A 16,020-nucleotide genomic window follows, 5' to 3' on the forward strand; every position below is an offset into this window, starting at 1 on the left:
CTGTGGAGTTCCAGTTAAATGCTGTACATGGCTTGACTGCAATATATTTCTGCTTAAGAAAGTTATGAAGGCACATGAGGCTACTACATATGTTGCTGAGGCTATGCAGGGCTGAGTTTGGCAGTGTCTGGGTGGGAGATCACTTGGGAACCAAGCATATGCCACCTTTTATTCCATGAAGGAAGTAGGGAGAGACATAAATGTAACACAATTAAACAATGTCTTACATTTATGTTTCACCTTTTTCCCATCATGGAGGTATCCAGGGTCATTAGGTTCAAAACGATGAAGCATCATTTTAGAACTCTGGTCTAATAAAGAGTTCTTGCAACTTCTACACACTTTCAGCTATTTCCCTTATTTCTACAATGAAAATGTCGTGTGTGTGTGTGTGTGTGTGTGTGTGTGTGTGTGTGTGTGTAATAGCTATGTATTAGTTTATAAGTACATCTAACCATTTCTGGTTTTGCATTTGAAGAGGCCTTGACTGGGAAACATGTCTCTACGGCCAGTGTGGAATCACAGTTCATTGTCTCCTCAATGAGCTCTACAGCAAAGCAGGCCTGAACCAAGAATGGGGGCTGATCCGCTATATCTCTGGCATACTGCAAAAAAGAGTGGAAGTCCTAGCTGAGGTGCGGAGCAAGTATCTATCACTTATTTGTTTACTAAATTTGTATGCTGGCCTTTATCCAAAGATCACAGGACATTAAAAAATACATAAAATGAGAATACAAAATACATAATAGAACAAAAGCAAACAAATACCCCACCTCCCACAAACACATTTAAAAGGCCATAAAATGTTAATCAACCCAGGGGGTTGGACTCGATGGCCCTTGTGGCCTCTTCCAACTCTATGATTCTATGATTCTAACCCAAGGCCTTACCTGTTCCATTTGCTCTTCTTTTTGTCTTTGGGTGTGGGGATACATATGCTTTTGCTACTAGAAGAATGTGCCTGCAATACGTTTTGCAACTCGTTGCTAGGTTTTATTTATTCTAAAAAAGATGGGTTGTGTCCAGCTAAGTAACACTCAGAGTAGACCCACTGAAATCAATGAACTAGGTTACTAACTTAAGTACATTTATTTCACTTAGCTTATTGTGTGCGTGACTTAGTTGGGAGCAACTCATTTGCTTTACTATTACAGTGGACTCCCAGCAGTTTCCCATCCAGATTCATGCATCCAGTTTAACTGTAGCAAGGATGGGGAGCCAGTGCCCCCCCCCCAACACTCCTGCGCTCCAACTCCCATCAGCCTCAACCAGCCAGTGGTCAGGAACTCTAGTTCAGTATCATCTGCAGGGCCACAGATATATATCCCTGACTTACGTGTGTGTGTGTGTGTGTGTGTGTGTGTGTGTGTGTGTGTGTGTGTTCCTATAGGAAGCTTGCACTTCAGCTCCTAAGGCCAGATCTTTTTAGATATGTACACTTTTAATCCACTGAATTTTAGATCTGCTTTTTGTGAAGCTGTGCATCTTGATCGCACTGTTGCCGCTGAATTTCTCCTACTGCTTTTATGCTGGCAATTATTGTTACTCTAAGTAGATAAATTGACCCATGGAATAAAGGCTGTCATAACAGTTTTAAGTGCGGGTGGAAATTATATATAGACACACACACTGCATCTTGAGAGACATTTGCTTTTAGAGCTGTACACATGTGCACTGAAACACCTTAAAATGTCCTCAGTGGGCACTACATCTTTCCTGACTGACAGCAAGCAGAATGATTGATCAGTCACCTTGCTATAGTTTCTCTGTCCTTGTTACAGGTACAATAAATGGTGCTTCCTCTTCTTTGTCTAATTAGTGCTACAGAATAGGCAAAGCAATGTTTCTGCATCTAAAAGAAGACTGTGCTGGTTGCTGCATATATGGGTTCCTGCAATATCTTTGAATTTAAAATAAGACAGTGTTGGTTGTGGCGTAATTAAGAGATCAGTCTCACCACTTCTCTCCTTTTATCCTGTGCTAGGCATGCACAGACCTCCTGTCACACCAGAAGCAACTTACAGTAGGCCTGCCACCTGAGCCACGTGAAAAAACAATAACAGCGTAAGCATTCATCACCTTTATAGCCTTATTTATCACACTTTCTGTGTCTTCTCTAATTGTCATCTTCTTGTATATTGTGAAATAATATATTTAGAATGAATAACACAGCCTTTATTTACTGGGTATTTTTAATGTGTGTTTTTTTAGTTGTAAATTGTACAGGATTTTGAGAAACAACAAATAGAAATGTAGTTAAATAATTATAAAAGAGACATTGGTCCTCTTTGGCAAGGCTGGACCTGAAGAATATGTTATGCAGGACCTTAGCAAGTTTGCTAGCAATCTTTAGCTGTAGGAATGGTGCAGTGGGAATCTAAGAGTAAAGGCAATCAGGGTAATAGGATCAGCAGCAAGGTTGTGACTAGATGATCAAGGAATAACCCGCATGAAGAGGACCCCCATTTTTCTCCATGTGGATGTATCTGTGGAGTCACCACAACATTCTCATGAGCCACTGGGTAGTTTTCCTGGGAGAATGGCACATATACACACATAAACACCACAGAGGATTGTTGGTGGCAAATATAGCATCCTTGCAGTCTTTAATCAATGGTCCATTTTCTTTAGGCCTTTGCCACCTGAGGAACTAAGCAAACTCATATATGAAGCCAGTGGTCAAGACATCAGCATTGCGGTTCTTACTCAGGTAATGCAAAAGGAAGCCTTGAAGAAACAGCTTTGTTTCTCTCACCGTGTTGCAGTTTTCATAAACGTGACGAAGGCCTCTAAAACCAATGCTCTTTTTTCCCTTCCTCTGTCCTCCTCCCCCATAACAGGAAATCATGGTATACTTGGCTATGTATGTCCGGTCACAGCCCAGTCTATTTGCAGAGATGCTCAGGCTCCGCATTGGACTCATCATTCAAGTGATGGCCACAGAACTTGCTCGCAGCTTGAATTGTTCAGGTGAGACCAGTTTTGGTGCCACAAGCCAATAGTAGAACAGTCCATGAGTGATGCCCCACTTACAGTGGATGAATCCAAAGCAGGATGACTGTAGGTGTGATTGATACCATATTGGCCCGAATATAAGCCGCACCTGAATATTAAAATTCCACAGGCACTCACACCCGTTCCGTTTTACCGTATGTCTGTTTCAGCAGCGATATCATAAAACCCTATTTTTGTAAGGTTGCGAATTTAAGCCGCACTTTAACTTTTCACGGTTGGAATTTGGGGGGAAAGTGAGGCTTATATTCAGGCCAATACGGTATGTAGAGAGTTTGTGTGTGTGCTTCTGAAAAGGAATCGGAGGTGATGGTAGAGAGAGGGAGGATGGAATTCAATGCTGTGCAAGTGACACGTCTTCAAAATTGGCTCTGGAGGGCTAAGGGACCCTCTGGAGCAGATTTGATTCAAAGCGCTGCTGGAAGACAGTGCACAGTAGCTAGAGATGGTATTATTAATGCCATGTTCATTAATAAATGTACAAAATAGTAATAATATATAATAAGCTGCTACAGTTTTAAGATCTTCCACCAGCAGAATATCTGTAGGATTGTTTTAATAGAAATCAGGATGAATTTGCAGCATAATCTAGAGTTAAATGTTGCAATCTGATCCATGTTTACTCAGAAGTTTTCCCCAGGCAACTATGCATAGAATTGTAGCCCAAGTTACTTTGCCTTTGTTTTGTGTCTGTGAATTGGGCAGGTATCATTTTCTTAAAAAGCACCCGCAGGGATTTGCTGTTCGTTCCTGCATTCCTTCTGCATGCTCAACAAAGTCTGCTCCAGATGCCATGCGTTTTTGTTCTTTAAGTATGAAAAGCCCCAGGAAAACAATCATGTTAAACTGCATTTAGCTGATTGACAGCAAGGGCTCATTGTCTGCCATCCCACTTTCAGGAGCTGGGAAAGAAGATATTTTAAGATAGACGATTATCTTCACTGTGGTTCTGTATATGAACTTGAGACCTGTGACTCAGAAGTGAGAATGCTGCAGCGATATACATAGCGGAGAAAGGGTGCTATTTATCCCCTTCGGTGTAAAACAAAGCCTTTTTGTACTAATGCAATTTATGTGGGCTTGTCAGAGGGGAGAACGCCAGAAAAAGATCACACCAGCTACTTACCTTTCATTAAGTGATATGGGCTGAAGGCAGAGCTTGCCATTAATTTGGTAAGCTGAGAAATAATAATGGAGCCGTTCATTAAGTGATCTGTGCTATTGACAACTTGCTCTCCTGCGACAGCAACTGCATTGTCCTTATTGCTTTCCCTTATATAGGTGAAGAAGCCTCCGAAAGCTTAATGAATCTAAGCCCCTTCGATATGAAAAATCTCCTCCATCATATTCTCAGTGGGAAAGAATTTGGAGTCGAAAGGAGCAGTAATACACTTTTCTTCTAAGTGCCATTTAAAAAAATTACTCTTGTTCGTGTTTCATTTTTTGGTAACACAAAATGTTTTTTTTCTTCTTCCTTCCCCTCCCTCTCCCTAAGTGCGTCCTCTCGATTCTTCAACATCAAGCCCTGCTATATCTATCCATGAAGTGGGTCATACGGGAGCAACAAAAACGGAACGAAGTGGCATCACTAGGCTGAAGAGCGAGATGAAGCAGGTGAGCTCCTGTCTCTGCATTTCCTTCCAGGCACCTTTAGGGACTGGCTCGTGAGAGCTCATTTCTCTCTGGTGGCTACAGCGAACCAGTCACTTTGATCTACCTCTTCTTAATCTGAGAGCATATCCTGCGAGGGTCTAAAGGGGCTGTGAGAGATCTTCCACAGCCAACCCAAGATATTTCAGCCTGTCATGACTGCTAGAAAGCCACTCCTTAATAATAATAATAATAAAGCAGGGAATAGCCAATCACCTGTTCCTGAGGGGTGTTGTGAGGATCACATGGGGAATTAGAGAACCATGTGCAGCACCTTGAGCTTGAATAAGAAAGGAAAGAGAAGAAAGGATGGCCTGTCACTTAATGCATTTGAGGCATTTTCAAAAGACACTTGTCAAGTCCTCTATCCTTAAAATACACATAAAGCCCAGCCCGCCCCATCTCATATTTCTTACAAATCATTTGAAAAAGGAAGGCACTAGTGGTGGTTTTATATCTTAGTTGGGAGGTAGTAGCTCACATCTTTCATCTATAGGAGACCTTAATTGACGGTATTGAGCAGCGAAAACATTTCACATTATTTTGTGTCTGCTTGTGTTGCTTGTTTGCAGCATCTGCTTTCACCATTTACAGTTTTGTTTGTTTCGTTTTTCATTCTAGAGACATTGGAGGCTAAGTAGTAGCGAACAGGTGAAATGAAAGTGGCACGTGTGTGCATATCAAGTTGCTAAATTTGCATGCTAGAAGTGCATATATGCATTTTGAGACGAGTGCACGGATAGGCGTTAGAACACATATTTAAACCATCAAGTTGAAAATGACTAATGTGTTTGTGTGAAAGATTTGTTTGCTCACTCTCTCCGTAGCATGAGTTCCAGGGTGGTTTCCAAGGTTACTAAAGCAAGACTGCTATCCTGAATCAGTAATCATGTGTAGCTCCCCCCCAAACCCCAGCAACACACTCCGCCCCCAGAAAGCAAAAACAAAAAACACTACCATAGCATCACCATCTTAACATAGCAGTGACATCCTTGGGGCCGTGTCACACTTTTTGTTTTTAAGTGCTCGCTTAGAAAGCGTAATACGCAGTGCTATTTTTCTAGAAGTGCTGGAACTCACCATGAACACCTCCCTTGTTCTCTCTCAATGGCAATGGCGCCCACTTGAAAGGTGCAGGAACTGAGTTCCAGTGAGTTCCAGCTGAAAAAAGCCTTTCTAATATGTGGTAGGGCTGTAACGTGCTTTAAAACAGTAGCATCATTCAAATGAACTTAACAGAGAGCCAGGATTCATGGCAGTTGTACTGCATGTTCACTCAGTGTCAAACTTGGGTTCAAATGTACCAAATAGCCCATAGTTACTATGTGCTTGCTGCGATTTTTGACTACTTTTGTGCTGATCTGTAAGTGTTTACAGCATTGGGGGAAACTCCTAAGAGTTTATGGAGGTGTTCTAAAGATGTCCACTATGGAGTAAGGCCCATTAAACACAGTGAGATATAGGAAGACTGCCTTCTACTGAGCAAGACTATGGGTCACCCTAGTTCTCTACACTAGTGGGTATTCAAGGCTCTTTCCCAACCCTACCAGGAAATGTCAGGACTTAAACCTGAGACTGTCTGCATGTTCTCCATCACTGTGCTAGTGGCAGAGCCTAAACATGTGCAAGATTGTTTGGTAAGGCATGTTTTATTACTTAGACATTGCTATATCTTAGATTTGCCCCAGCCAAGCCTTGAAGCATTTTATATGATTATATAGAAAGCCTGTGTGTTAAATTACCGTATTTTTCGCTCTATAAGACGCACCAGACCACAAGACGCACCTAGTTTTTGGAGGAGGAAAACAAGAAAAAAAGTATTCTGAATCTCAGAAGCCAGAACAGCAAGAGGGATCGCTGCGCAGTGAAAGCAGCAATCCCTCTTGCTGTTCTGGCTTCTGGGATAGCTGCGCAGCCTGCATTCGCTCCATAAGACGCACACACATTTCCCCTTACTTTTTAGGAGGAAAAAAGTGAGTCTTATAGAGCAAAAAATACGGTAACTTTGCTCTGAAACTGTTATGCCTTTGCAACTCTATACCCTCAGCTCATTGCTTTCAGGCTGCACATTATGTGTCTTTCTTTTTGTATATTCAAGTGCCCACTAGAGGTCAGCATTAATACGATGTCATGATAGATGCATTGCACTACAAAATTTCTCAGAGGGGTGTGGTTGTAAATATAGAAACATTCAAAACTCATTAAATTTGGGTATATTCATATAGATAGCTAGGCTTGGAAACCTAACAGCGAATTTATCTCATGTATTGCATTCGTCTCCTCTTTTAAAGATGTAGCAAATGGTGCAGAATCTCAGAATAATCTAAATTATATTTGAGTGTTTTAATCACATAAGGGATTGAATACCAACATGGATTCTTGTTAAGCTGTATAAGGGCTACGCACCAACCTAGAAGTACCCAACAGCCCTTCATCCTGGCATTTCTCTAAACCCAAATGACTTGTGTCTCTGGATATTTTTAAGGGCTTAGCTTAGCATATGTTTGCCTAGCAACAAATCCTCCATTTTCTTCTTCATAGGGCAGGCAGCTGAGCCATAGATTAAGCTGTGGCTATTTATTTGATTTGGTTCTTGTCTTTCCTCCAAAGAACTCAGAGCAGTGTTTTAGTGTCACAATACCCCTGTGAGCCACATTAAGTGAAAGGTCATCTGGTGGCCTTTGTAGCTCAGTGGGGAATTGAACGGGGGCTTCCCCCCACATCAAAGCTCGGCATTTTGGCCACTGCACTATTCAGGTGTTGCTGCAGTTGCACTCAGCATCCTGGCAAAGTGGACATAGGCCACAAAGGTGGAGAGGACATCCTTGCTTTAACTAAGCCTTGTTCTTGAAACATAAAGGGAAATTGCCACTGTCTGTGGCTGTTTGAAATGCATGCTGAAAAGCATTTGCTGAATTCTGGAGAAGGGCAGGGGACAAGAGGGCGCCTCCTGGGTTTTCCAACTCGTGGCTACCAAAATGGAGATTGTAAAATGAAGCATGGTGTGTACACATGATCTTGTAAATGCCACCTTGATAGATGGAGTCATTTTGTGCCCTGTTCTGTTAAGTGTGGATCTTTACATAGCCAAAATGGTACCATCCAAACACAAGAGAGAGGAATCAGCAGGCTTTGGGAAAACACAAAGGTTTATGGAAAAAATCTTAAGTGTGTGGGGGAGCCATCTCAAACAGTTGTGAGCATGCTATGTGGGCACAGACTATTGACTCTGTGTGTGCGTGTGTGCATACGTTAAATAAAAAATAGACGAGGAATGGAATGGAGTATTGTGGGAAAGGGCATAGCTGTTTGGCTGGAACCCTGAACAGGAGCACACCACCATAGTTTCAGAGTTCTACCTGATTTAATACTCAAAAGCTAGAATATATTCTCCTGCATTTTTGACCATTTGGTCAATTTCAAAGCTAAACCAAGACATCATGATTAAAGCTAAAAGGAAAGCAGTTCAGAAACATTGTTCTTGATACTGGGGTGGTGTATTGGTTGTTTTGCTTCCCATTGCTTAGTTTGTTTGGCATCTTGCTTGCATGCAGCTGCATGGAACGGGGCTGATGCAATGGCGCTCATTGCATAGGAAATGTAATCTTAACAATAGCTCAAACATGCTTCATGTGTTTGAAAAGCTCCTCTTACTTCATTGTTGCTGCTATCTGAAGGTCAGCACTTCAAGTAACAACACTGGGTGCAAAATCTGACACTTCCCCAAACTACTGTCTAGATGGTTTCTTATTTAGGCACAGATTGGGGACTGGTGCAAATTATCCTTGTTTTCTTTGATGCCAGAAAAGTTACAGCAATGACCTTCATTGCAGATTTCAACACATGAGAGCATGGGGACATTTATAGCTTGCTGCTCATACCTATATCATTTCGTTTGTTTTCCACGTGGTGTTGTTTTTACTCATTCCCCCCCCCCCTTTCTTTTTCATTTATTTTGTAGTTCTTCTATGGGGGCCATTCCACATCCAGCAGCATGCATTCTTCCAGGTCCATGGTAATCTATCATTCAGTAACTTAAAATCACTTCCTCTTTGTAGGGACAGAAACATGTCCAAGTTTACTTCGCTTTTTTCTCTCATTTATTACAGAACTTGGTTTTTTCAGTTGTCTTTTACAATATAAGGCATACAAAAATTTATAAACATGTATTTTATATTTAAAATTGTGGCTGTGTGTATGTGTGTATATATATATATACAGTGGTACCTCCGGTTGCAGACGGGATCCGTTCCAGAGGATCCGTTCCAGAGGATCCGTTCCAGAGGATCCTGAGGTTTCTGCAACTGGAGGGACCACTTCTGCGCATACGTACGTAGTGAAACACTTCCAGGTTTGCTGCTTTCACAACCTGAAGTTTACGTTACCCTCAGGTAACGTAAGCCAAGGTGCTACTGTACATATATATGTACATATATGCATACACACACACACACACACAAACCACAAACATTGCTTTATTAAAACACTATGGGTTGTATCCAACGTCATTGCTTAGGTGATGGCAATGCTTCTGTCAGCAGAACAGGAAAGCAAGCCATTTTCAGCAATTTCCCTGTCAGCTTACTGTCAGCTGAAAGACACTGTTGGATACAACCCTATAGAATTATTCCATGTCCTTACATTGTCAGTATATTCATTTGTTTGTAGCTTGTGTCCAGTGTGTTGATAAACCTATGAATGAAATGTCCAATTAAAGCAATTAAATGTAGATGTTGCAAAAGGGAAATGTAACTGTGAATCCCATACTGAGCATAAGAAAAGTCCTGATAGATCCAATCAGGAGGCTGGCTAGTCTAGCTTCTTGTTTTGAGTGAGTGGCCAGCTGCATCTGGGAAGCCCACATTAGAGTATGAAGGCACCAGCTCTTCCTTGCCATGTGCCTCTCAGCAACTGGTATTCAGAGGCGTTCTTGGTCCTGAACCTGGTGTTTACCATTTAACCATCAACGCAAATGCCCATTGATGGAACTGTCATCCAGGCATTTTGTTGATCCGTTATTAAAAAGCTATCCAAGTCTATGGTCATTTAGCACCACATTCCGTATCATCGGATTCCATATGGTTAATTGTGTGCTGTGCAAACAAATACCTTATTGGGTCTGTTCCGCATCTTCCACCCATTAATTTTACCAGGTAATCCTGAGTTCTGATATTACGGGAGAGAAAGACATTTTTTCTCTATTTTTCCACAACACTCCTTCCCCACCCAAAAGCGACTTGACAGGACACATTTTCAGGCAGGAACCAATCTCAGGAAAAGCCTGAGGGGCATCTCTGGAAGACTAAATGGCTGGAAAAAATGGATAGGCCAACACACCTAGTACCAAAGGAGACAAGAGTAGCTACTAAGACGCAGCCAGGAACAGCAGTGGCTTATGGCAATCCAGTTGAGGAGCAGAGATGCCTGAAGGTGAGAAGTCAGTTTAGACTCCTATCACCAAGTAATACAGGTTCTGCTTTATCATTTGGTGGTTGAAACCTGCCAGTACCTTTTTAAGCTATCTGAAGCCTACCCCAACAAATCTATTTTTAGTTACAAAGCCTTGAAGAGAAATTGATAACACATTTTTAGGATTTGTAAGGGCTAGGGAAAACCGCTTAAGAATGTGCTCTGGTCCATTTATTTTGACACTATAACACTCCTGCTTCCCCCTGTTAAATGGCTGTGTGAAGAACTATGCTACTTTATACACTTTGCAGTTTATAAATAATAATAATAATAATAATAATAATAATAATTATTATTATTATTATTATTATTATTATTTATTATTTGTACCCCGCCCATCTGGCTGGGTTTCCCCAGCCACTCTGGGCGGCTTCCATAAAAACCAGAAATACACTAAAATATCACAGATTAAAAACTTCCCTGAACAGGGCTGCCTTAAGATGTCTTCTGAATGTCAGGTAGTTATTTATCGCTTTGGCATCTGATGGGAGGGCGTTCCACAAGGCGGGTGCCACTACCGAGAAGGCCCTCTGCCTGGTTCCCTGTAGCTTTGCTTCTCATAATGAGGGAACCGCCAGAAGGCCCTCGGCGCTGGTGCTTTATACACTTTGCAGGCTAGTTGTTGGGACCCACAAGTCATTTGCAGTGATTTATTAGCGGAAGGGATCTTATCACTGTGGGCACAGGTGACAAAACCACCACAGTACAGATACACTAATTGCCCAAGCATTGACATTTCCACTGATCCATGGTGTGGTTAATGTCAGCTCTGCTGAATGGGTTACAGCCTGACTCATTCAATATCCAGAACCTCTGCATTGCAAATGAACATTAATATAGCAAAGGGGGAAATTTCCTTAACATACATTTAATGGAAATAGACCAATAAAACGGTTTTAAAGCATTATACACAAACACACATCTGATTTTCCTGCCAGATGTCAATCACATGGTGTTTATAGATTTCAAAGTGGCTGTCCTTTGAAAAGTATCTGGGGGGAAAGCGAGATGTACCAGTGCAATACAATCTTCACTAAGTATTCACAAATGACTGTCACAATTATCCACGTTGGATTCATGGCTTCTACTTGTGTAGAAGAGACTTTTTCAGCTGGTGTAGCTTGTGAGAAAACTGCAGGCATCTCGACTGCCTCTACTATGCAAGGTCAAGGAGCTCCATCACCTTTGCTCACTGGGACCCCCTAAGGCAGAAAGAACCCCATTAAGACGTTTATGACATCTCTGGAATAAAGAATTTTGGAAGTTGTGCAAATAAACCAGGCTCTAATCTTGAATACACCAGGGAGTAAGAGCCATTGAATAAAGTTTGATGGGTCTTGCTTCTGATAGAACATATACAGGGTTGTGCTGCTTCTGTTGGAAAACAATCTGCTCTCTTATTGTAGGGTTTGGATACCCACACCAATATATATAATGAGATTGTTGTGTATAATAAGCACTAACCTGTTGAAGGACAGGTGGGCAGCTTGCAACCCTTTAGCTTAATCAGTCTTTCTCCGGCAGGGATTGAAATGGAGCTTCTGACATTTTTGGTGAAATTTGTCCTTTTTTCAGAGATGCAGTAGCCCATCATCCCCTACTAGTACATCATCCTTGACAGGGTCTGGTGGGCACTGTATCAGTTGGGGTGACCGACAAGGGCAGTGGCTTCGCAGGAGGAGGCTGGATGGTGCCATTAACAGAGTCCCCGTGGGTTTCTATCCTAAAGTGTGGAAGATCCTTCAAAAGGTACATTTGGAAGCAACAGAAGGGGGAGGGAAATGCCATGCGTTGTCTGATTAGGTTAACTTTTAGAGTTGCTTTGGATTATGTCTAGAAACAGTTATTGAATTTCTAGCGCATAGGTGTTCCGTTCAAATATTCTGAAATAATAGTGAGTGGTAGACTAACACACTTGTTCCTATAGTGCAAGGATTTCCATTTGTGCAGCAGAATTCACCTCCTTCCTTCCTCATATGCACCCTGCATTCTCCCCAGATCTGCTCCTGAGCATTGGGAGAAGGGATTTATGAGGTGCATGGGGGAAAGAAGGGGAGGGGGAGACCCATTTTGTAGCTAAAAAAATCCTCCCAGAACTCACAGAACAAAATTGCCCAACATGTTTCTCCAGAGCTAAAGTAGTCAGGGGTGACTTACTGAAAGGAGAGCATGGTGGGAATACTGTCCAATATAAAAAGTAAGAATATGACTAAAAGCAGAATTAAAAATCTAAAAGCAGCAGAATACAATAATGCTATTAAAGAGAGCACCAGTAATACTCAAAACTCAATGAAACATTGCGACTGGAAAGACTCCATAGCAGTGACTATGAGCAGGGCTGACGTGTCTTACAATTCAAAGCTTGCCTAAAAAGAAATGTTAACTTTTTCAGGAATGGCACCATAGTGTACCAAATGAAATGTCATGAATCATTTTCTGCCTAGGAATTAAACTGCCCAGGCTCAATTCAATATAAAATTGCTTTGATTATTTAATAGAATCAACTGAATCTACTATTCTATGCTTACAATTTGAACCATAAAAGACAATATGCTGCCTCATTTCCCCTTAGAAGCAACAATTCCATCTAGATCCCTCTGTTGTTTGTTGTTTGTTACTCTCACCAAATGTCCACTTTTTATCACCCTTTGATTACAAATTTGATGGGGCCACTAAGGAGCAGATAAACTTTGTTTCCAAAGCAAAAATGTGGCTAGTTAGGGGTTTATTAGCCTTCTGTATCACACGTCACACGTGAAGCTCCACGTGTCCTTGAGTCACTGCACCAGAATAAGCATAATTACATTTCTGAATCCATACCTCTGAATTTCCTGCAAGTGTTCCACATTCATGACTAATTTGCAGCCAGTTTTATCCTGTATTTTGATCTCACACAAGTAATTCCGTGCTGGTGAAGGATGTTTTTGGGAGGGTAGCATAATTAGACCGTCATCTGTTCTTACTATAGAATGATAACCTTTTCTTTGGCAGAGGTACTGAAATAATTTTACAGTTGCTGGTTTGTTTATTTTTAAAACCTGCCATATATCATAAAAACAATTCCCGGAAGAACTTGTTTAAAAGCCAACCACCTTCCAACAAATCCACATAATATCCTTAAATTTTGATTCATTTAATTCTTACTATTTACCATGTTTTAATATTGAAATGATCATATACATTGCAGTGTCACGGTCTCTCCATTGATGGCTATGTCCTTCCTTCTTCAACGACAAGAGAGGTAAGACTTGAGGAAGCTCTTAAGTTTTAACATAATTCCTTAGTACAAAGAGTTGCAGCTTAGTTCAATATAAGGTTAAATATTGTACGTATGCTCAGCCATGTCTGTTCAATATTAGCCTGTTGTGCAACATTGCAAATAAATGCTCCTGAGTGCAAATAATTAACTCACAGTAGAGATTGATGACTGGGGGTGGGGTGGTAAGATGGGGGGGGGGAGAGGTTTGTTAAAATGTCCGCATTATTTTTCTTTTAAAAACTGTGTGTGTGTGTGTAAAAATGGGGCGCATTTTCTTCCCCAAAGTTTACACTTTTTCCCAGGCTTTCACATCTCTACCTTAAAGCCAGCCATCATGTTTTTCTTGTATTAGGAGAACAGGTCAGAAATGTATATGGTTCCAGGTATGCTTGAACTATAATGCCACTTCTTTGAAGACATTAACATTTGGAATCGTTCCTGTCTATGTTGCCCAGAATGAGATACACTGGAAGGAAGCTGTTGGGGCAAGAGGAAGAGGGCATATCTGAGCCATTATAATCCATGTTGTCATTGACTTTAACCATGGATGGACTAAATGTAGATTTAATGAGACGGAGCCTTTTTATTTGGGCTAATTTTAGAAAATGCAAGCCTTTTATAGAGTCACATAACACTCTTCTTTGGGCAGAAAATAATGATGTGTTATGAATAAAAAATATCTTACAATCCTATTCTAATCCTGCATGTTTACTTTGAAATTCTTACTCCCACATACGTATGCCTAAGGTTGCAGCCTTCATTTGCACATCGTGACCAAACATATTTCTTTTCTTAATTAGCTTCCTAGGGGTTTGCAGCTCACATTACAGAACATTCTGCATTTCATCTTGCCTTGCAAGGTGAAAAATAATAATCTTGCTTTGAATCCAGCTAATACCCACTGATTTTGAAGAGCTTTTATTGCCTACTTTGGGTTCCAGGGTTGTTGTCTTGCAGGCCTTTACCATTCCTGAAAAACAATTGGTCTTCAGAGTTCAATATGAGGGATCATCGCTGCAAATGTTCATCTTCTCAAATGTTGACTAATTTATCATGGAGGATATACAATGCTGCATAGAACAGCTTTTGATATTCTTGAAGCACCCACTCTCACAAGGGAAGGGGAAGCAATCTCCACCAATTTCCCCTGCACTCTTCACCAAGGCAGACTCCAGAAAAGCACGGAAGGGGTTGCAATTTGTGAAAGGGCACTGATGGAAACAGTGCCTTTTTAAACATTAATGACAGTTACAGTAGGATTTCTTACATGCGGGTATTTAGAACAAAAACTAACGCTGGGTCCTTGTTCAAAGCGACAGCTCGTTTTTTGTGTGGCATAGTATCAAATAGCCCTTTTGGCACTGGTTCCCTCTATGTGCTGTTTCCAGAGTACAATGGAAAGGGGCTGGGGGGGGGAGGAATCTATTATTAGCAATAGGCACCGAGTGCGTTATCAGCTCTGTACTTGCCAAGTGCTCATAATTACTGCTTAATGGGGCATTCTAATTTTAGAGGCAAGGTCTATTTTTCCAGTTTTTGTTGCATGGAAGATGGAAATGGGGTTATTGACTTCCAGAGCATTAGAACCACCTGGCTGTTCAGGGGATTTTATTTTTTTAATGAAAACAAACCAGTGGTGCCAGGGCAGTGGTTATTTCTGTGATTGGTGCATTCTCTCGATCACTGACAGGATAAGCTTTCAATTGACACCAAGGAGACAAGAGCCTTCAGGCCATCCTGTCTTGTTCAAAATTCATTTAGTGAATTCTCCTATGCTAGACTTAAATTCTGCATTTGTAATTTTCCAGACAGTGACAACTTACTCTGAGGTCCTTTCAGAAAATGCTTTGAATTAGCTTTTGGATTTGTTTTTGAGGCCTCCTTTGCAAACTTGAGTTCATCAGAGTTAAACTTTGTGTTTCCTAGAAGGATCTGTTTATGGTCAGGCGGATGGAGGACAACTTTGGAAGCTTCCATTGGTAGCAGCCGTTTTGGAAGAATAATCTCTGGCTGTAGTTTAATTTAGCTATGCCCAATAATATGGTATCTTATGTTGGTACTATCCTCAGTGCAGCTGAGGATAGATCCAGGGTTACAATGTAATCTGGTTAACATTTCCTGTGTAGGTGCCAAGTATTTTCATCTTATTATTTAGTGGAATCCAAAGTTTTAAGGTAAGTTTTCCCCTTACCTTACTCAAAAGATAATTATCTCCACAAGTCCTTCACTTCCTCCAAGGACCAAGGAAGCTACAAGTTTTGTTGGCAATCCTCAAAAGTTACAGGAAAGGACACATCTTTCAGTACTCATTCTTCTTACTGAAAGCAAAGTCTTGTACATCATCCTGAGAAGCTCACAAACCTATGAAGACAAGAGTTGTCTCGTTGCTGTTGTGTTGGCAACTCACAAGTATCAGTCATAGACTGTTGGTCGCTGCTAGAGTCTGTCTTCATGACACTGGGCTTAGAAAAGCACTCTGGTGGTTTAGTCTCATGAGAAGACTCTCCCACATATTCCCATAAATGTCTGAGTAAGTTGTTATGCTTGTGAAATTGTTTGTAGGACTGTCTCATGATATGTTCTGGAGTTGTATCGCAGAAGCTCCCATATCACAAACATAATGTGAGAAG

At 41.2% G+C, this 16,020-nt stretch overlaps 1 protein-coding gene across 3 annotated transcripts in view; it reads left to right on the forward strand.

Moving 5' to 3' along the window:
- PHKA2 (phosphorylase kinase regulatory subunit alpha 2) overlaps nucleotides 1–16,020 on the forward strand; it is a 51,062-nt gene that overhangs the window by 31,897 nt on the left and 3,145 nt on the right. Inside the window, exons 23-32 of one of the 3 annotated variants that reach the window (XM_081859055.1) lie at nucleotides 479–635; nucleotides 1,985–2,064; nucleotides 2,632–2,710; nucleotides 2,841–2,970; nucleotides 4,294–4,395; nucleotides 4,508–4,626; nucleotides 5,284–5,313; nucleotides 8,624–8,677; nucleotides 11,707–11,880; nucleotides 13,319–13,372. In XM_081859055.1, the coding sequence (XP_081715181.1) occupies nucleotides 479–635; nucleotides 1,985–2,064; nucleotides 2,632–2,710; nucleotides 2,841–2,970; nucleotides 4,294–4,395; nucleotides 4,508–4,626; nucleotides 5,284–5,313; nucleotides 8,624–8,677; nucleotides 11,707–11,880; nucleotides 13,319–13,372 (979 nt within the window). The remainder of the gene's footprint in view (nucleotides 1–478; nucleotides 636–1,984; nucleotides 2,065–2,631; nucleotides 2,711–2,840; nucleotides 2,971–4,293; nucleotides 4,396–4,507; nucleotides 4,627–5,283; nucleotides 5,314–8,623; nucleotides 8,678–11,706; nucleotides 11,881–13,318; nucleotides 13,373–16,020) is intronic. The other 2 variants (XM_081859056.1, XM_081859057.1) reach the window with 2 other exon arrangements.

Source organism: Podarcis erhardii (assembly GCF_964252035.2).
Source record: "Podarcis erhardii genome assembly, chromosome: 4".
Lineage (NCBI taxonomy): Eukaryota > Metazoa > Chordata > Lepidosauria > Squamata > Lacertidae > Podarcis > Podarcis erhardii.